General features: G+C 37.8%; 1 protein-coding gene across 2 annotated transcripts in view; it reads right to left on the bottom strand.

Moving 5' to 3' along the window:
* Positions 1-23286, bottom strand: part of DOCK4 (dedicator of cytokinesis 4) — a 541696-nt gene that overhangs the window by 260842 nt on the left and 257568 nt on the right. For both annotated transcript variants that reach the window (XM_036758430.1, XM_036758431.1), the window contains exon 8: positions 17725-17876. In XM_036758430.1, coding sequence (XP_036614325.1) covers positions 17725-17876 — 152 coding nt within the window. The remainder of the gene's footprint in view (positions 1-17724; positions 17877-23286) is intronic.

Genomic DNA, 23286 nt, shown 5'->3' with positions numbered 1-23286 from the left:
TCATTGATCTTTAAGACTACAAGTTGCAGACAAGACTTTTGGAACACCTTGAATATAGATGTATCCTAATTATATATAGAATACATGCAAGGTAATGAGGGAATTGGAAGGAGTCTCCAGCAGCTAGGGGAGAAGGAAGAGGGCTGAGGACCATACTGAAATATTCAACATGCATTTCTAAAGTAAGTTATGGAGTTCGATCAACAACTAGATCACAGGTTTAGTTCCCTTCCTTATGATGATCTCACATCCTCACCTTCCTTACACTGATCTTCTGGCATAGGGGCTGTTAAAGTGACACCAGACCAAAACCTAGCTTCAAAGTTAAGTACCCATCTGCCTGTCCCTTTAAAACACTGGTAATTATGGGAAGAATAATCCACCTTGCTTTTAATTTTTTTTTTTTTGAGAAGGGAAGGCAGGGCAATTGGGGTTAAGTGACTTGCCCAAGGTCACATAGCTAGTAAGTGTGTCAAGTGTCTGAGGCCTGGATTTGAACTCAGGTCCTCCTGCCTCCAGGGCCAGTGCCCTACTCACTGAGTCACCTAGCTGCACCCACCTTGCTTTTATGTTAAAACATTGTACCCTGTAAAGGAAGGCAGTTTCTTGGTGCTGTGAGGAACAGAAACTTCCCCAGTCATCTGACTGCCACTTCTCTATGAGTATTCTAATTTCCTCAACCCTGAATTTCTAGCCTATGCAAAAGCTGAAAACCTAGTAAAAAAATCAAATAAATATGCTCTTTACATGTGACAGAGAGACGGTCTCTGGTTTTTCATTTTTAGCTTGGTCCTCCTATATATAAAAGGATCCCATGATCCTTGTTCTTTAAGAATTCAATCCATCTTGCTGATCTATTTCTCATTTAAAATCACTGTCCTTTTTAATGACATTACCACTGTCTCTGAAGTAATTAATTTCTATGTGACTGAGATCTGTGACTTAAGTCAGGCATAAACTGCAAAACCAGGTTAATTCTTCAATGACAAGTATTCTGATTTTCATGCAAATGATAGAACAGAGGCAGAAAGAGAAAAAGCAATATTCCCTGTAAAGAGAAGACTGGAGGGAGGGTCACTGATATACAGCTACCCCAAATGAAATCCATGCCAAGTTCGTCTAGACAAGGCAGGAAATGCTCTGTAGAGAGCAGCAGATATCGCCAAGTTCACAGAAGAATCCCTTAACACCCTCTTCATCTATTTATGTTCTCAAATAGAAATGTGTTCTCAACAAGATGTCTGACCAGCTTTCTCTCCCCTCCCCCCAACTTAATTATTCTTTTGCTTTTGGGGGAAAAAAAAGGAACAGAATTTTCTATTAGTCCTCTAAGACACTGTAATAAAATCAGCTTCCTACCAAATATGCTTAACTTTCAAAACAACAATAAATATCCCTAAGTTATGTAAAATATACATGCCGAATTTGTGGGACCACACTACAATAAGTTGTAAATGATGTATGAAATGAGAAATTCTTGCACAGTGCACAGAGAATTAAAAGGAGGTCCCTTTGCTGTCTTAACTCTGCTTTGTGCTCTATAACATACACAAGTGAATACTGATATTTCCACAGGTTGGGGATGAATGAACAATCCACCCAAATCTCCACTACATCCTTTCTCTAGCAATTTTCATCAGGTAGCTAACTGAATCCAGAAAAGAAGCAGAGATGAAGTATCTATCTAAAATATCTTGAAATATTTGCTACATTTATATTGGTACCTAAAATGAAAAACTGTGTGAGCTGGGATTGGTGGGAACTGAGTAAGATCAATTTAAAATCCTATGACATACTGATAGCCAATAGTCTTGAAAGTATTAGAAGGAATTCTAGTACAATATAGATTTGCAGGGCAAAAGAACTAATTGATGACTATAATTTCTTATTTGTTATTGCTGTTGAGTCATTTCAGTTGTGTCTGATTCTTTGTAACCCCATTTTGGGGTTTTCTTGACCAAGATACTGGAGTGGATTGTCATTTCCTTCTCCAGCTCATTTTACAGAGGAAGAACTGAGGCAAACAGGGTTTAGTGACTTGCCCAGGGTCACACAGCTAGTAAGAGTCTGAGGCCAGATCTGAACTCAGAAAGATAAGTCTTCCTAATTCCAAGTGCAGTGCTCTATCCACTGCATCATCTAGCTGCCCATCATTTCTTATTCAGTATATCAATAAATTCTGAGGATACAAAGAGAAAAGGAACATGATCCCCGTCGTCAAGGAGCTCACATTTTATCAAGAGAGACCACATGTACATATACAGTGTCCCAAAAACTTTAATAGCTTAACATTGTACTAAGATTTCTGAATACCTGCACAGATGTATGTGTATAGATGTATGTAATTCCTATATACAAAACACCTCCAAGGTAACAAAGAAATGGGGAAGTAGGCACCAATAGCTGGGAGCAGGGGAAGAATGTTAAGGACCATGATGAAACATCCACAGCAGCATTTTTTTGAAAGCAAAAAACTGGAAACAAGCAATTGTCCGCTGGCTGGTAAATAGCTGGAAAATTGGCATATGAATGTGGTGAATATTATGACAAAAAGTATGGGAAGATTTACACGAACTCATGCAGAGTAAACAGAACCAAGAAATCAGGCTATTGAATAACTACAATAATGTAAATTGAAAACAATACCAAAGAGCAACAGAACTCTGATTAATGGTAATGACCAATCTTGGTCCAGGAGAACAGATGATGAAACATACTTTGCTCCTCCATGGCAAGTTAGCAGATTACATATGAAGATATGATTCTGAGAGAGGGAAGTATATATTGGGATATGGCTGGGAAATAAAAATAGATGATGTAGATAAAATTTGGGGTTTTTTAAGTGTACGGGAAGCATCAACTTCCTGAGTGCCAGCCCTAGAGATATCAGAATGAACATTATCTCTCTGACTGCCCTAGCCCTAATTAAGCAAGTTGTATCATCAGAGAAGTAGAAGGAAACTGGCTTATTCATGACAGAAATGTAGTCTAACCATCAATTAGAAGAGATTTTTTAAAAAATGGAATGACCCATACAATTCCTAAATGAATGAAAAGGCAATTATTTATTATGTTCCCAAGGACCTATCAACTCCTGTGTACTCCCACAAGATCCCACAAGACCCTATATTGAGAGTTTGAAGAAACCTCCAAGTCCAATCTCCTCATTTCACAGATGAGAGAAAATTGAGATCCAGGAATGTTAAATGACTTCCTCAGTAAGCATCAGAGGAAGAATTAGTAGCGTTATAGTCATTGAGGAAGCAAGGTTAAGGAAAGGATGATGTCTTAGTATGGAACTTCAAAAGGAAACAGATTTCAAGAAATGTAAATTTAATATGAAAATAAAACATTTCAAGAAAAAAAGAAAAGTTTAAATGCAGAAAAGGGAGAATAAGAACATCAGAAAACTCACGACTAGAAAGTGAATTTTAAGTTGTATTCAAGTTTCAATCTATTTTTCCAGAAGTAATGCCTAGCTGCTCTTCTCTAAAATAAAACCAATGCCAACAGCATAACATGCATGAGCTGCCTTACACTAAGCAATCAATGTGCATGCCACAAGAGGAAAAGAACTCAGTTAACTAGGCTGTTTTCAGTTTCACTGAATCTGAGACAATCACACCATGTTTTAGAAACCATGTCAATGCTAGAAAGCTCCCAGACTGAACCTTTTAATGGCTTTTCATTGGTGGAACTGGAGGAATATTAAGTAGACGCGCTGATAAACAATGAAATACACCACTGGATTATTCTTCAGGGAAATTTATGACTTTAATTAATGAAGCCTTAGCATCCAAAAGTAAAGATAGGTAATGAAACTTACAAAGGATGACTTCAGCCAGTGAACCATGTTATTTTTACGCAGCCACATTAGTCAGCTTGAAGTTGTGTTTAGTTGAAGATTAAGTAAGGTGCATCATCACAACAGAGATAAGAATTAATATACCAATTTATTTCCACTCACCCTGAATTAAAGGCCAAACACATTCAAAATTTATAATGCCACAAAATAGAAGCATCAAAAATCAGTATAAACTGAAAACAGAATGGGAAGAAGAACATTGCTTTCACACATACGCTCACACACACGTGTGTGCGTGTGTGCATGCGTGTGTGTATGTGGCCAGAAAGCCTGGAAACCAGAAGGAACAACTACAAAAAGATGACTAAATAGTAGGAGAAAGACTCACTAATTCACCAGAAGCAAAATCTAGGAAAAATGTAGGTAATTATAATCCCAGAGTGTTCAAATTATTATTCATACACAAATGTGCCAAGTATACATGGAGGCATGATTACAGTAAGGATGAAGGACTTTAATCCTGAGTCATACATTTGCTAGCTATGTAACTCTGGGCATCTAGGTGGCATAGTGGACAGAATCTGGAGTCAAGAAGACCTGAATTCAAATCTGACCTTGTCATCCTGGGCAAGTCACTTAACCCCATTTGCCTATTTCTTCATCTGTAAAATGAACTGGAAAAGGAAATGGCAAACCATTCTAGCATCTTTTCCAGGGAAACCCCAAATGAGATCACAAACAGTCAGACAAGACTCAAACAACTGAACAGCAACATCGACCCTGGACAAATCACTTAACTTTTCCATTTCTCAGTTTCCTCCTATATAAAATGAGGGAGTTGGATTTTAAGAACTCTAAAGTCCTTCCAGTAGTAAACCTATGACCAATTATTCTAAAATCACCTGGAGCTCTTTTTTGGCTAAAAGAAGAACAGATGCTAAATTCTGGACTTCTCTTTAAATCAAAAGGTAGAACGGCAGATGAAGTGAATCTAAGTCTGTTGATGGAAGAGAAGTTATACAAACCAAGGGAAGAAGCACCTTCTATCTTAGTATTCGCAACAGATAAAGAAATAACAATGGCAACTCAAATTTGTATGATATGTTAAGGCTTATTTACAAAGCAGAGAGACATAGACATATGCAAAATTTTGTAATGATAGATTTCAAGTTTAGAGAAACTAATCAATAAGCCTTTATTATGCACATAAATAATACACATGATTCCACGGCCTGACATTCTCTATGGGAAGTCAGACCAAGAAAGGTGGGACACCATCCACACCCCTTACTAAGATAGAAAATAACAATCTAGAAAGTGGTGAGGAAAAGTCTTTGCCAACCATTAAAGACTATAAAAAAAAATCTGAGTTATCATAACTTCTGGTCCGTCCTGGCTCTGAGATCAAGATGGTAGGATCATAGATTTAGGGTGGAGAGGGAACTTAGAGGACATCAAGTCCAACCCTCTCATTTTGCATACAAGGAAACTGAGGCTGGGAGTAGTTTAGTGACTTGCCCAAGGTATGTGAGGCTGAAAGGGAACCCAAGCCTTTTCAATTCCAAGCCTTGGTCTTTACCCATTGTACCAGAGACCTTTATGGCAATTCTATAGTTAAACTACAGATCATATAGTTATATACTATAATATATATCCATATAATATGTATTATATATACATATATTTACATGTACAATATATACATATATTAAATAGGTATGTATATATGGACATACACATATACATACTCCAAGCTCCTTGAAGACAGGGACTGTCTTTTGCCCTTTTCTTTTGTATCCCTAGCATTTCACACAGTGCCTGACACACAGTAGGCACTTAATAAATGTTTATTGATTGTCTTATATCTATATATCTATCCATATTTATATCTATCTATATCTGGGACAAACATAGGTGAAGAATCCTATGGAATAAAGAGATGGTGATTCAGGTATATCTCTACTGATAGATGAAATATAAAAAGAAGCCAAGTGGCTCAAATGATAGATTCATCTTATGGGCTGGATTCAGGGAAGTAGTTCACTGTGGTCTCCATTTTAAAATGCTATTTCTCTTAACTCCCCCAAATCAATTTTAAGCTGATCTACTTTGGCAAATATGTTGCTAATTAAAATATTTCCCAGAGATGAATCATTTTTTAAAAAAAATGACCCTCAGGCTTCCTTCCCTCCAGCTCAAAATCTATTTTTGCCAAGAGAGTTTATCTTATCAGGATACCTGTGCAATTGGACCTTCAGCCAACCTGGAGGTCAAGCTGCTTCGTAATCAATTGAAGAAGGGAGATTTTAAAAGAAGACTAAGTAAGATTTTTGCTGACAGCAAGATATCTCAGAAAATATCTTAATCTTAAAATTGTAATAAATTGTAATAGGCATCCACCACAAGCCCCAAAGGTCCTAAGTTTGGAGATTATCTTCAGGCAGCCGCAATACTCATTTCTGAGCATTATTAAGAGCTTAAGCAAAGTGAAGGACTCAGAGATAGAGCGTGAACTGCAAAGTTCCCTCAGGTAATTCTGCAGATGAACTCTGCTCTGACCAACCTGAAGTTTTTAGTGTAGGAAAAGATGCATCCCTGGTTCTGCTAGATGATGGAGAACTCCAGTTGTTTTTCAGGTGGGGGGGGTGGATGGGGAGAAAGGAGAAAAAAAAGACTCTAATGGGTGACACATAAAAGAAACCAATCAGAAAATGATAGGACTATGAGGGAACTGAAAGATCACAGAATCACCATCATCACCATCAATAATGACAAGAATTTATTAAGCACCTATTATATACCAGGCACTGGGTTAAATATGGGGAATCCAAAGAAGGCCAATGCATAGCCTCTACCTTCAGATTTTAATGAGGAAAACAACATGCAAACTACTATGAACATATAAATAATTAGAAAATAATCATAGAAAATTAGAAAATATAAAAAAAATAATTAGAAAATAATCAATAGGCACTGGGTAGACAAGAGCTGGCAGGAAAGCCCTCTTGAAGAAGGGAAGATTTAAGCTGAGCCTTAAAGGAACGCACAGAATAGATGATAATGGATGACAACAACAAACATTTCCATAGATCTTTAAGGGATGCAAAGCACTTTACAAATATTATCTTTCTTCTTTTCCTGACAACACGAAAGGTGCGTGCCCTTATTATCCCTATTTTATAGATGAAGAAGCTAAAACAGATAAAGGTTAAATGACTTCCACTAAGTGTCCCAGGCCATATTTGAATACAAGTCTATTTAACGCCAGGTCTAGCACTCTATCCACTGCAACTTCTAGGCAGAAAAGAACACCAGAGGGAATTTAGTACAACCCGCTCATTTTACAGATGAAGAAATTAAGTTCAAGGATGGTTAAGTGACTTGCCCAAGGTCACACAAATACAGTAGGCATTGAAGAAGTGCTTGTTGACCTCAAATGCTTTCCATCTTAAATCTTTTTCCCTCATTCCACCTGGTGGAAAGACAACAGATTGTGAGCACATAAGGGAATTTCAGAAATCCATAAACAAAATGAAATGATACATTTGTGGGAGATGGCAGGAATGAGAATGTGACCATCTCCATGTTTAGCTGAAGTGTGTTGGAGGAGTAGGTTCAAGGAAATGAGTGAACTGAAGAACTGGGATGTCAAAGAGTATCAATATGTATGTTTAAGTCCTCTAGTATGAGGGCAGGATTTGGGGACAAGAAAGAGACTGTGAGTCAGGCACTGAACTCATTGTGGAAATAAAGGAAATATCTTGTAGCTCATTAGAAAAGAGCTACTGAAATTGTGATTGGATGGTAGATAGGACTGAATAAACCTCAATGGAAGAGAAGTCCCTGAGAGGGTATATGAGGAAATGGTGGGGGGTGGGGAGAGGGGAAGCATGAAATATTCTAACTCCCCCACTTCTCTTTTGACCTTGCATCTCCAAATATGATTTTTTCATCCTCACTGTCACTTGGCAATCCTTCAACCTTTCAGCTCTTTCTAAAGACATCACTTCTGCACTATTTATGCTCTCTTCCCTTCCTCATCTTGATCCCTTGGTGAACCAGTTTAACTCTACATTCATTGTTCTCTTCTCTTGAGTCCCTTTCCAAACTTCAGCCTTGAAACACTCCCACTATTCAATGCCTTCACCTCTACTTATAAGCTGCTGAAATAAATTAGATAAAATTGATAAGCCATGCTGAATGGATCCTCTATAAATCTGTTTTACCCAATCTCAGCTGGGAACTCACTATGGCAAGGCAATCCTTTTACACCTCTCTAACTGACTATCTTGTTGACCACAATGGATTTTCCAAATCTTTTCATCCATCCTTCCTCGAACCTCCTTTAAGTCCCCCTCACCACACTTTTTGCCACTCTCTCAGCTGAGAACCTTACCTCATAATTCACTGAAAAAATCGAGGTCATTCTCCACGAAGCTCCCTCTTCTCCCCTATTCCCCATCTCACATCACCGAGATACATTTTGCAACTTTCATCATCCTTCACCGGACTCACATGAAGAAGTGGCCTGCCTCCTTGCCAAAACAAATTCTTCTATATGCACAAGCGATCTCATTTCATTCTATTTTCTCTAGCAAATTGCCCCCTCTATCATCTCCACTTTCTTACTTATATTCGGTTTCTCCTTGTCTAGTGGTCTTCTGGTCCCTTCCCTATTGCCTATAAATAAGCCCATGACTTCCCCATCTTCAAAAACTCTCACTTGATTCATCCATCCCCATTGGTTATCAACCCATATCTCCTTTATTGTGGCTAAACTCCTTGAGAAGGCTGTCTATAACCAATATTCCACTGCCTTTCCTCTCCCTCTGCCTTTCCAATCTGGTTTCCAAGTTCATCATAAAATCAAAACAGCCGTCTCCAAAGTTACCAAGGATCTCTCAGTCACCAAATCTAAAAGCCTTCTCTCAATCCTCATTGTTCCTGACCTCCCCATTGACACTGTTGATAACCCTTTTCTTGAAACCCCTCTCAAAGTGTATGACACTAACCTAGGTCCCCTCCTTCCTAACGCTCTTTCTCAAGCCCATTTTACTCCTGACTGCACTCGTTTAGACTGGATCCCATCGAGATCATGGCCCAGGAACCTCGTCGTATTGTAAAACTGCACGAGCCTTGGTATTTACACCTCATCAGCCATCTTGGTATATATTCCGGTTTTCTGATGGAAGGGTTGAGCAATGAACTTCTCCAAAAGACTCCAATTAAGGAGCAATCCCAGGCCAGCTTCCTCTTTGTTTACCACCTGGCTCTGCTCCTTTGGGCTAGATCATCAGGTTCATGCTCCCACACAAGGTACTTGGGTACCTCTCCCCAGAAAAGAGAAAGGGAAAAAAAGAAACTTTTTGGCTTCCTTTCATGTGGTATCTTCCCCATTAGGGAAAGGGCAAGGACTGTCTTTGTTGTGCTTGTTGTTCTTGTTTTATCCTCCAGGGCTTAGCAGAGTGCCTGGCACATAGAAGATGCTTAATAAGTGTTTATTGACTGACTGATCAATGGATGGATCATTATTCAGGTCACACCTGTTAACTGTCTCCTGGGCCCTCTTTTCTTCTACCTCTATACTGTTTTGCCTGATGATCTCATTAGCTCTGAAAGATTCCATTATCATCTCCATGCAGATGACTCTCAAATCTACTTATCTAATTCCAACCCCTCTACCAACCTCCAGTCTCAGATCTCTAAGAACCTCCTGGGTTATATCCTATTAAACATATTGAATTGTAAGTTCCATAAACATCTTAAAATCAACATGTCCAAAACTGAACTCATTATCCTTCCCACCTCCCTGCCCCCCCCCCCCCCCCCCAAACCCAGCCTTCTTCTAAATTTCCCAGTTACTATCCAGGGTACAACTATCCTCTCAGTTATCCAGGCTTGCAACCTTTGTATTGTCCTTAATCCCCCATTCACTCTCACCTCTCCCCCCATATCCAATTATTTGTTAAGTTTTGTCATTTCTACCTTTATCTCTCTCCTATATGTTCCCTTCTATCTGAAACTAGCACCATTCTGGTGCAGGCACTCATCATCTCAGTAAACTGCTGGTTGGTATCCCAGCCACAAGTCTCTCCCTAATCCAGTTAATCCTCCACAAAGCTATCAGTCATCTTTCTAAAGCTGAAAATCTGATAATCTCACCCTTTTAATAAAATCCAGAAGCTTGCTATCACCTCCAGTCCTAAATATGAAATTATCTACTTGGCTTTCAAAGTCCTTCACCATATGGCCCCCTCCAACCTTTCCAGTCTTCTTATATCTTACTCCTCTCTCTCCCAATATACTCTGTGATCCAGTGATTCTGGTCTCCTTACTGTATCTCACTTAAGGCATTGCATCTATTTATTTTTTTTTGTGGAGAAGAATTACGACAAATGGAATGAATCATGAGAAAGAAGAAACACAACCAAAAAAAAAAAAAACTAAACCCAAAACCAAAAACAAAACAGAGGGAAAAAACGGGGAAAAAAGGTGCATCTTCTGAAATGGTTATCCCCTATGACTGGAAACCTCTCCCAGCTCAGCTCTGCCTCCTGGTTTCTCTAACTGCCTCCAAGTTCCTGCTAAAATATCACCTTCTACAAGAAGCCTTTCCTGATCCTCTTTAATGTTCATGAATTCCCTCAGTTGGTTATCTAATTTACCTGTCTATATTTTGTACATAATTATTTGCATGTTGTCTCCCCCTTAAGACTCTCACAGCTCTTGAGGGTAGGGACTGGTTTTTTTTTTTTTACCTTCCTTTGTATCTCCAACACTTAGCACAGTGCCTGATACACAATAGTTACTTACTAAATGTTTACTGGCTTACTGTTGACTGACTTAGCAGATATTAGGCAAGATTTGAACATAGCTTATACTAAGAGAGAGAGAGAGAGAGAGCAAGAGAGAGAGAGAGAGAGAGTTAGCGCGAGAGAGCGCTCCATTCATTTTGTTCTGAACGTAAACTTTGTAGATGCAGGTTAGAGGAAATCTGGCTTAATAGTAGTTGTCAGCATAAAGACTTGAGGGTTTTAATTGACTGTAAGGTTAAAGTGAATGACTTATGTGCTATGATTTCACACACAAACACACACACACACACCCCTAATTAAATTTACAAAAATTTAAGTAAAAGAAACAAACATAACAAAACTCTCTCTGAATACAAAGTGAAGGCTGCGTAATTATTATAGTGAACTAGATTGGCTCCAAAGAAGAGATATAAGAATCTCCCTGCTTCTTTCTTTGTAAAGCGGGATTGGGGTGGGGGTGGTGTTGGTGGCACTAAGGAGGTGGAAAATAGTATATATTGTCAGACTTAATTGATCTATTTATTTATTTCTAACTCACTCCCATGCCAAATCATCTCAGCTAAAATTTCTATCAATACTGTTAGTATCTTCTACATAGGAAGAACTTAGACATTCCTATAACAGAATTTGACTTATTCTAGTTGGCCTTATTTAACCTATGACTTAATATCTCCAAAATATGGAGTTTTATAAGCATTTAGGAACTGTGATTTTTTTATATCAAACTGTCAACTAATATTTCATGACTACCTACTCTGTGTAAGGCACCAAGGGAAACATGAAGAAACGTGTGATGTGGTCTCCACCCTCAAGAAACTTTCAATGGTTCAGCATGAGAAGAGATGTCACATGGTTAGCTACCCAAGCAACAGTACAGGCATCAGAAGAGTTTAAAAGTGGGCATTAGAGTGTAGAAGATGGAGTTGTTCACTTAAGGCAAGATAGTTATGGAAGACTTAATAAATGTCACCTGGGTTAAGAATCTGAATAGGTAAAATAAGGTCAAATGGTACAGACCAAAGTCTATCACAATTAACCCCAAAGGAGGGTATAGATTCTATTTTTCTTATAGAAAAAATGCCACAGTATTAAATATGGTTGAAATAAGTGAGTTGTAGGCTCAGGTTTGGAAATCTTTTGTTACTGTTGTTGTTGTTTGTCCCTGGTTCTCGAAGAGGACTGTGACACTGGAAATATGATGTCATGACTTCCGAGTGCAGTGGATTTAAGTAAGGAAGCCTTGTGTAAAGTCACCAGGCTCACTCTCTCCTCCTGAGCCATTTGAGTCCAGTGGGAAGATATAGATCAGGATATAGCAGATACAGACTGGCAATGACCCCAGATGCCGTGGGAGACCTTGGCCTTTTTAAGCCAAAGTCCTTCCCAGGTCTCAGTTTATGCAGAGTTCTTTATTATTATATTCCACAGAATCATAGATTTAGAGCTGGAAAAGATTTTGAAGGCCACTGAGTCAACCTCTTCATTCTACACATGAGGAAACTGAGATTCTAAGAGGTTGAGTGATTTGCCCTGGGTTACACAACCACTAAGTGTATGAGGTGGGATACAATCTCAGGTTTCCTCAGTCTATCCTCCACACCAGTGATGTCAAACTCAAATAGAAACAGGAGCCCTTCAAATGTACATAGGAATCTCTGCAGCTACGTATTGACTCAGAAACCACATATTAACACCATCTATTTCTTACTGTATTTTTATTTAGTTAAATATTTCCCAGTTACACTTGAACCTGGTTCCAAATGCACTAGGGAAAGTTGTAAACCAAATGCAGCTCATCGCAACATGTTTGATATATCTGTTCTATATCACTCTGCCTTTTATTCACTGAAATATGATTTGGTCTGCAATTTGAATAATTAACAAACGATAATAAACAAGGATTAATAAAACTATCATGAATTACCTTAATTTCCATAATTAAAGAATTTATCCATTTTCAACACTTAGCTTTTCAATCTAATTCAACTAAAATTCAGCTAACATTTATTTAAGAATCCACTCCACTGAAAGCACTGTGCTGGGAGAGCTAGTGCATTTTAATAAGACATGATGTATGCTTTACAAAGCTTAGCATCTAGCAGGGGAATAAAAGACATGCATAAATATATTATGTTTACATCAATATAATACAAAATAACATTTGCTAAATACGTGAGCACTCCAAAGAAAGTGTTACATGAAGTCTAAGGGGGGAAAGATCATTATTATTGGGGGAATTGTAGAAGCCTTCATGGAAGAAATCACATTTGATGCTGACTTTAAAGGGTTTTTGGAATTAAATAGGCAAAGACTGAAGAAAGAATTTCTGGTGTAAGGATCACCATGAACAGAGACAAAAAAGCATGACATGGATAAGAGTATAAAGTTTGGCTTTGGGGCTTAAATGGGTAAAGCATTAAGAAACTTTCTTGGTGAAATAACAAGCAGGATGTTTTCAGAAAAACCTAGGAAGACTTATACCAACTGACACAAAGTAAAGTGAGTAGAACCAGGAAAATGTTATAAACAGTAACAACAATGCTACATAATGATCAACTGTGAATGACTTAGCTACTTGCAGCAATATAATGATCCAGGACAATTCCAAAGGACATAGGATGAAAAACACTATCTACCTCCAGAGAAAGAATTGATGGAGTCTGAGTACAGATACATTTTTTCATTTTCTTCCCTTTTTTGTCTGCATTTTCTTTTGCAGCATGGCTGATATGGAAACATCTTACATGACTGCACATGTGTAATCTATATCAAACTGCTTGCCTTCTCAAGGATGGGAGAGGGGAGGAAGGAAAATAATTTGGAAATCAAATTTTTTATAAAAAAACTAATGCTAAAAATGCTTTCACATGTAACTGAGAAAAAAATTTTTAAAAAAGAAATTTTCCAAAAATTAAATAAACCATTTAGTTAAGAATTTTTTTTAAAAAAGAAACTTTCTTGGTAAAAATCAATTTTTGGTAGGGAGTCAGAGAGTGGGATGTGGGAGTAAGGATTGAAAGGATTCATCTGTATACAAAGAGTTTGTAATTAGCAATATAATAATAATAATAATAATAATCAGGTCAGGGACCAGACCTATAATTTCTTAGATATAGGCAACTCCTCAGTGAGTAAACTCCCTCTACCAAAATAGCTCACACCATTTCTGCAACTTACAGTCTTAGAGAATTGCCTAGAGTTCTGTGAGAGGTTAAGTGATGCAAGCAGCTCAATGATGCCATCATGCATCTTTTAGTAATACAACTTATCAGATTGGATAGCATACCTCACTAGCTTACTGACTCTGGCATAGATGGAAAGCAGACTGAACCTCCTGGGCTTAGGGGATCATAGATATAGAATTGTAAGCAATCTCAAAGAATAATCTCTAGACCTTAGATGATCCCTGGAGTACCTTCCTGTTCTATGATTCAGTGAATATGCTTCTGAGGTCAATTCATTTCTGTAAGTATAGCATATTCATATTAAGTAGAAGTGCTTAGCTTGGAGACTAATAATAAAAGTTGCAATTGCTAAAAAAAAAAAAAAGACCAGACTATATTCTAAGAAAAATAGGTAACCTATTTTTTATTTAATAAGAAGAAAATTTATTATCCCTGGTGAGAAGCAAAAAAGCAAGTTAATAGCAGGGAGTTCTACTGCATATGAATTAAAATGAAAGGTGTCCAATGTGACTATTATCATATGTTATAAAATCAAAATCAATTAGGCACTCAGTGTGAAGTACCAGTAAAAATGAAAATGGTTACAGAATTGCAAAGAATAATTTGAGAAACACAATTTTTATTATATACAGATAATCTGATTTCCAATTCCATCTTTTATGGGGCTGGGAAGGTAAGGAGACTACAAATATCCATGCCCTAACATGATATCACAACTCCTAAACCTGGTGCCAAGGTGACCCTGGGTCCCTTAGGTCTATTCCAGTGGAGCAAAAGTTCTAGCAGGTAATTAAGCTGAAGAGACTTCAAGTACAAGTTAGCATATGGATGCCTGTTGTCCAAGATTTATCCTACCCATGTTCAGAGAAATTTTGGACCTTAAAGTTCATTAACAGGTAATAAATTTTATTCAGTAGTCAGCATGAAGACTGACTACTAAGGCAAGTCTAGGGATAGAGAGGGTCATTTGAATCAATGAAAGGAGACCCCACACTGAGGAAATCAAGAGTCCTGGAAGTGCTGAAGTTAACCATGATGCTTAGCTTTTCCTTACAGGCTTTTTTCCCCCCTTCTTCCTTTCATTGTCTAATTTCAGCCAATTTGCTACTCACTACTGTCTCCATGAATTGGTGGATAAGATAAAAGCAAAGAAATTGAGTTTTGTCAATTTGACTGTGATAACAAGTCTGGCAAAAGTTTTCCTTTGGGGACGAGATTAACATTATTGGTTAAAAAGAGGTTTGGGATCTGTGTATTACAGCTATTGCCAAACATTTATTAAATAACTGTGTGCAAGTTATTATATAGGGCATTGGGGTTACAAAGACATATCTGACAAAAACCTTGCTCTCCAGGAGTTTAAAATCTAATTAAGGGAAAAAATACATTCAGAAACAATTACAAAACATAGGAGAATGAGATAATTAATATTTACATAGTCTTTTCAAAATATAGGCTCAAGGAAAATGCTAGAGAAATCTCGGTACAGAATACTTTCAACTGGGGAGGGATGGAAACTGTGTGTGTGTCTGTCTGTCTATTTGAGTGTAATGGCTTCCTAGAGAAGGTGGTTCAAATACTTTTTCTCATTAACACAATAAAAACTCAGGTGAATATGAATGCAATCAAATTTATATTGCTGGTTTTAAATTTTTTATTTTATTTTAAATTGTAAACACTTTCTCTCCTTCCTCTGACTCTTCTATCCATATAGGAGTTTTTTTATGTTAAAAGAAATTTCCTGCATAGAAACAGGGTCTAGTGTTGAGAAGGAAGGGAACATTCTATGAAGAAAGGTGATATACTGGAAGTCATCGGTAGCACAGAAATGGAAAAGTAGTAAGATATAAAACCAGACTAAGCCTCACCATTAGGAAACTAGCTATACAAAATTATTTTAGACATGAAACCTTACTACCTCTACTTCCTCCATTTCTTCCACTCCTAGCTGAAGCCTAAAAAACTTCATCCCCCTTGAAGTGTAGAACTTTCTGGGAGGGATAACATAACTTTGCTGTTGTTGTTCAGTTGTGTCTGACTCTTAGTGTCCCCATTTGGGGTTTTCTTGGCAGAGATGCTGGAGAGGTTTGCCACTTCCTTCTCCGGTTCATTTTACAGATGAGGAAACTGGGGTAAATAGGGTTACGTGACTTGCCCAGGGTCACGCAACTAGTGTCTGAGGCTGGATTTGAACTCCGGTCTTCCTGCCTCCACACTTGCTGCTCTATTCGCTGTGCTAGCCAGGTGGCATGGAATGAACACTTCTGGAATCTGAGGAACTAGGTTCAAATCCAGCCTCTGATGCTTCTTGTGTGGTTTCTAGTGAGCTACAATCTCTCTGGGTGTCAGTTTTTTCATTTGTCAAATGAGAGGTTTCAGTCAGATGGCCTCTGAGGCCACTTCCACTTTAAGATCTATGATCTTAACTTAGATCAGATCACTTTCAAATTATTGTGACAGGATTTATCGGATTATTTCTACAGAGTGCAGGGTAAATGGGGTGGGGGTGCAGGAGGAAAGAATACCATGAAGGTGCTGGCCCTCTGGGAGAATAATAGGAGGCTGGGAGGATGAAAGATTAAACTTAGAAAAGATTTTTTCACCAGAGCTGGACTGATAGGAGAAATTGGAAAGAGATAAAACCACCATTTGGAGCACAAGGAAAAGGCAGAAACTAGAGACTAAAACAGGATGACAAAATTTAACCAACTCTGATTTTAAAAACTATAAATAAATAAATATTAAGTAAAACGAGTTATTCACTCAATGATGTTTCAGTTTGCTATTGAATCATACACTATAAGTATTATGATAGTAATCTAGTAAAACCTAAGCTCCTTGAGGACAATGGGATAGTTCCTTTTTGTTTGTTTGTTTTGTTTAATTTTGTATTCCTTGCACCCAGCAGACCCAAAATAAATGTTTGTTGAATTGAATTAACCTAATTAAAAAGTTCTCCAAGACAGATTACCCTAGGTGCTTCTTAAAAGCAAGTATTTTGCATAATGGGAACAAACTAAAGATTAATTTCACTTTTCCTACCCTTTTCTACCTCACAGTTAATTATGAAATATCTCAAAAAAAGGTCATATTTCATACGCACAATTGAATTAAGATTTTGTTCTTTCTTTAATGCCCTGCGAATTAAGCCCTCAAACACTTTGATATTTTAGCAGGTTATGCATATAAGCAAAAATATGCTCCTTTTTCTTTAGCAAAGGGCAATGCAGATTTTCTTTCACATATCACAAGCTTTTGGAATAGCATCTATTAAGCTGAAATTTAAGCCACTTTTTCTTCAACTTCAATTTCCATTGTTTAAGGCAGTTGATGTCTTAAGGAAAAAAAGGACTCCCCCCGGCCAATAATAAAAGAATTATTTTTTAGCTGTTGGAAAAAGACCTTTTGGACATAAAATAGCAAAAACAAAACTCCTACAAAGAGAAGATACTACTGTAGTGAAAGCAAGACTCAAAACACTTGTAACAAAGACTCTGAATTCCAAGAATATAAAAAGTAAAGTTTTTTTTTAAAAGTACTATCCAAGATTTAAAACACAACTCATTTGAAAGCCCTATGTTGCAAAAGAAATGTTTCCAATTATTTTGTATTCAGTATAAAGAGATTGTACAAGATAGAAATAACACAATAGAAATAACACAAGATTTCAAGAAGTACAAGTTTGGAACAAATAAAGACATATACATAAATACACACACATACACGTGCCAATTCTTTAATAAAGAACAAGTGGAGATATTCAGTCCTCTATAAATGACCTACACAAAACCATTTTTATCAAAGCATGTCTATCAATGCCATACTTAAGTCTGAAAACCTGTCATTCAAACACATTTACCATTATAGTATTAAAAAAAGTTGTAAAAACACAGTCTTATGAGGATGCCACACAGATTACCTGATTGGTCGATTCTCTTTGCTATCAAAAAGTGAGAAGATGACTTCTAGCTCTTCACCTAAATTGGAGCACATCAAACTCTTCATCTGTACAAAGAGGTGGTGGCTGCTTGCCTGTACAGGGGTGTCTTTCTTCCTGTGTCGATGCTCCATCTGAATGATACCCCCCCAAAGAGAAAATAGGATCAGCACAGGCCAAGCAAAGTCGAATGCCTCATCAGATCAAAGGGTAGGCACAGAATGTGAAGAAGTTACAATTTCCCAATATAACACAAAACATGTAACCATTAATGACTGATTTAGTAAGAAGAGAAATCCCAGTTTTTTTCTTCCAATACCCAAACTGGCTTAATGGAAAGCCAAGAGTTCTTCCTTATAATTCAAAAGTAGGTATAACTCACTAAAAAAATTCATGGATCATTAGCCAACACTTCCAAGCAGGTACTTCACGTGGTATTACTAAAAAGAGCTCACAACTTGAAGTCATGTGAACTGAGTTCAGATCCAAACTCTGCTACTCACTACCTGTGGGACCTTAGGCAAATCACTGGTCCTTTCTGGATCTCAGTTTCCTCATCTGTTAATTCTTCAAATCTCTATGATCATTCCAATGATTGGAATTTTGAAGGGTATGTTGTGAAGTAACTACACAATAAAAACCTAAGGAGTAAGATATTTAAATGATAAGTGACTAGAAAAGTATGGTGTTTCTCTAAAATGTTCTGTGCCAAATGAATGTGCACTTGCTGGAATTTACTTAACACTTTCTTTTGTATCTATCATACTCAACAGGTGATGCTGAATATTGTAATCACACATGGACAAGTATCTCCTGCTGGACTGCTGGACTTTAAGCTCAAAACTAAGTGAAAAGGCTGAATTGATGGTACTTGTCTTATCTACGCCCTATAGCTTCACACACACACACACACACACACACACACACACACACACACACTCTCTCTCTCTCTCTCTCTCTGTGCTCTGCATACAGTAGGTGCTTAATAAATGTTTGTTGAATAAATACATAAAGGGATTACATCATAATAAAATTCAAGTTATCCTAAGGACCACCCACTTCCATCCACCAAGTTAACTCACAACAACAATAATACTAATAATAATATCTCATAAGAGGATGAGAATAAAAATTAACATTACAATAACTTTTGGGGAGAAGAAATCATTGGTGGCACCAAGAAATATGAAGAGGAGAGACAGAAGTAGTCTTGAGAATACAAAATCTTACTTCACTCACAAAAATAACATTTATTCTATATATTATGTAACACTTCTACATCCATTTAAGTTTCGTAAAGCTTTTCCCAAATATCATCACATTTGGCATTCATAACAACCTTGTGAGGTAGTGGCTGGTATTTTCACCATTTTACAGATGAAGAAACTAAAGCTGAGAAAGGTGAAGCAACTTGCCAAGGGTCCCACAGCTAGTATCTGAGGTAGGATTCGAACTCAGGTCTTCCTGAGATGACAAAAGGGAAAAATAGTTGGGCCATTCCTGGCTGGCAGTCCTTAAACAATAGTCCAGCATTTATAATTTCTCAATAAGGAGACACTGCTTAAGGCTACTTGGCTAATGCTGTAACTCCTTAGCTATTATAAAAGCTATACTTCTAATTTAATTGCAAATGTATTTCAAACATATAATCCAAATGTGTAAATGTAATACCACCAGAGATTGATTTTTACTTTAGCACAAAAAAAAATATCTAAGATGAGTCTGTTTGCTACAAAAAGATTTTCTGAAAAACCTAATTACATACAGGCACTAATATCTTCCAGTTTTTACTACCTTTTATCATTAATTGGATCCACTTGAAATATCAAACTTATAAAAGTGACAACCAACTAGATAAATTCATCATAATAAATTCAATAGGTGCAAAGAACATCTCCCTAGGGTGGAGTGGGTTGGGGGGCATGGAACAGGAAGAAAAGTTGTTAATCTTTCAAGACACTGGGCATGGCAGGAGCTCTGCTTGTTTACAGTTAACTCTTTTAAAAGACATCTGGATAGCAAAATCTTCACCTACAGTCTGAGTCATATGTTCTCTCCCCCTCCCCCAGCCCTGCCCCACTCCCCACTAATATGATTTTATTTTTATTCACTGACATTTGGTTTCGAAACAGGAATAAAACCTAAGAAACTTGCTGTCTTCCACTCAATCCTACAGATCCCCACCACCCTGCCCCCAAAAGTTTTACTTGTGACTTGATGAAAGAAACTTCTGATTTATTTGAAGCCTGGGCTCCCAAAGGATAAGCTACAGATGACTACAGATCTGAAGATAACAAACTTTAGGGTCTAGAGAAACAAATCTGGACCTGGTTAGATTACGACTTTTTAATCTTTAGCCTAACCTGTGTTTTCATTGGAACTCCAAAAGAGGGAATCCCCTTTTCCAGTGCACATCCATGCCTATTCTCCAATTCATATTCAAGAGAATTATCACAGGTCCTGACAGATGAAGTGCCTAGCCCAGGGTCCTGAAGCTACTATGTTTCAGTGGCTGCCTCTAAGGCTGGCTTCTCCATCTATTGTACCATATTGCCTCAGATCACTTCTTTCAAATTAGTCACTGTAGGGAGCTGTTGAAAATATTTTCAGGAAGGCAACATTACAGTAATAGGGCAAAAGTCAAACTGATTCTGATTCCAGTTTGTAACTGATTCTATTCTGTATCACCCCCAATATGTTGTAAAATTGCCTAAGCCACATTTCTTTGCCTCACTGTTAAGGTCAGAAGTTCAGCTTTCCTCTCTGAGCTAAGTTGTCTCATAAATCACCTTAATTCTAAGGAATATATTGTCTCTACACATCTTACTGCCCATGTACAATTAAGGGAGATCTGTTATCTCGCTAACAAGCCTTGCAAGATGCAGGTGAATGCCACGAAGTCTGTTATCTCTGCAATGCTGGCTGTCCTTCGAGAAAAGTCTGAACTGTTATCACTGTGACTCTTAGCTAACCATGCAGGTGGATATCACCAATGAGTTTTCCATAGCAACCAAATGGAAGGAGAGGTTGTTGCTAGCCCTGCATTTCTGACTTCTATCCAATCATATTCTTTTCCATCATCTTTGATACTTTGAATGTTGTAACCAATCATACTGTTTTATGCTTCCTCTTCTTCATTTTCTTATACTTCCCAAAACTACATAAAGGCTAGGAAGCCCTACCTCATGGTCTTTTCACTGACTGGAGTCTAGAGAATCTATTTATTAGTAATTACTATCTTTATCAATAAACTGAATGTGCTTGGAACTTTGTGCCTCAGTTTACTTCAATTTCAATCACAGTAACAGCAAGAACAAGAAATAGTGGGACTGAGGATCTGATGCCTCTGGCAATTACTGCCTCTGTGACTGGGCAAGCAGTAACTTCCATGGACCTCAGCTTCCCCATCTATAAAAGTAGGGGTTTGGACTAGATGGCCTCAGGGTCTGTTTTAGATCTAAAGCCTTGACCTTATGAATGATAATGTGGGACCTATGTAACAAACAGCCTAAACATGTGAGAATTATCTATTTCTATATCCCCTTTGCCAAAGGTCAGCTATGGCCTCCCCTTAAAACAATCAAAATAGTCCCAAGATTCCTTAGGTGGATTCAATTTTTGTTCTTATAATGAGCTCATTGTTAGATTCAAAGTACTCAGATTACCCTCCAAAGATCACAAGGCATGTTGCCAAAATTATCCTTTTTGCAACATAAAAAATAATCCATTTTGATACTCTGCAGGCAGAAATAGCAAGAATATTTAAAGAGAGGAAAAAAGGGACCATGGGAAGAATTGCTTTTTAGCCACTGAAGAGATCTGTATTTGGTCTTCTGGCACCAAGGAAAGCTTTCCAAGGAGACATATGTTAACGCTATGAGGTCTAACACATTTCATTACTCAGATAAACACAACTAGGTGAAAATGAATTGCTAAGTGCAATGTCCAAAGCCTCAAGTCAGATAATTCACCTGATGTTTTAACCTGGATTTCTGAAGCTGTAGTGCAGAGACCTGTGTCTCAAATATAAGACTGAGGAATTGCTCATTGGAAAAGGGCAGGCCTCAGAGGCACAGTAACTAACAGAGACACATTCCAAAGACTTGATGGAATATCTTGGTGAAAATGTGACAGTAGTAGGTTCTTCAGTGATCCTTGATGCCTAGAAGATGGAGGGATTGTACATGGCACCTTCCAGTTCTATAGAGTCTGACCCTTTCTCCTGAACAGAAAAACAAACTAGTGTCACGGTGACCTGTCTCCTCACCCTAGTGAGACTAGGACACCATGGTGTGTTTAGAAGGTAGTACAGTATAGCAGGAAGAGCGCTTGTGCTCCAATGTAAGACTTAAGTTTGAATCTCAGCTCAGACCCTAGCTTTAAATCTTCACAAGTCATTTAGCCTCATCTATAAAACAGATAATAACCCTAGGCCTGGTTTCATCACAAGGAAATTTGGTACAAAGGTCTTTGTAAAATGATAAGTACTGAACAGGGCAGCTAGATGGTGCAGCGGATAGAGTGCTGGGACCTGGAGTCAAGAAGACTCATCTTCCTGCCTTCAAATCAGATCTCAGACACTTACAAGCTGTGTGACCCTGGCAAGTCATTTAACCATGTTTGCCTCAGTTTCCTCACCTGTAAAAGGATCTGGAGAAAGAAATGGCAAACCACTCCAGTATCTTTGCCAAGAAAACCAAAGAGTCAGACACAACTGAAATGACTGAACAACAAAAAATACTAAACGAATGTGAGTCATTATCATTATTCAGTGAGGGGCCTGAATTGTAGCTGAAGGGGAAAGAATACTGGATTTGGAGGTAAAGGACCTATGTTCAAATCCTAGCTCTATTTCTTATTATCAGCATAACCCTGAGCAAATCCCTTAACCTTTGGGACCTGTTTCTTCACCTGTAAAATGACGTGCTTAGGCCAAATGACTTCCAATACTTTTTCATGCAATTCAACAAACATTAATTAAGTACTCACAACCATGCAGTCCTTAGTATTTAACCATCATCTAGCTTTTATTGAGGTACATTACTTCGAATGGGGGGAAAAAAGAAAATACAGATATTAACTAACTGGACATCAAAAGCAATTAAATATGGAGACTAGATTACCTCTGAGTTCCCTTCCACCTCTGAGATATTTCAAGAAGGGGGAAGGAGAGAGGGAGGTGAAGTGCTTCAAAAAGAGGGGAGGGGAGAGGTAGAGGAGAAGAAAGAATAGAGGGAATTAAGAGGGAGAGCAGAAGAGAGATTAAGAGGAGATGGGAGAGGGGTTCTAGTTCTCTACCCCACAGTATTTTTGCCATATGCTTTGCTGACCAGAACCTACCTACTCCTGGACTTCTTGTTCTAGGAACTATAATCATTCAATCTCTCAGCCATATGTTTTTGGACAGGTAATGGTCTCCATTGTTAGGAAGACATCCATCCTCACCTCTAACTTATAGAATCCCTGGCTTCCTTCAAACTATAGTTCAGGTATAATCTCTCCCACAGAGCCTTTCCTGACCCTTAGTTCATACTGTTCTCCCTC

The sequence above is a fragment of the Trichosurus vulpecula genome, chromosome 5 (assembly GCF_011100635.1).
Source record: "Trichosurus vulpecula isolate mTriVul1 chromosome 5, mTriVul1.pri, whole genome shotgun sequence".
Classification (NCBI taxonomy): Eukaryota; Metazoa; Chordata; class Mammalia; order Diprotodontia; family Phalangeridae; genus Trichosurus; species Trichosurus vulpecula.
Note: the sequence above shows the minus strand (reverse complement) of the source record. Positions and strands in the feature narration are given on the sequence as shown.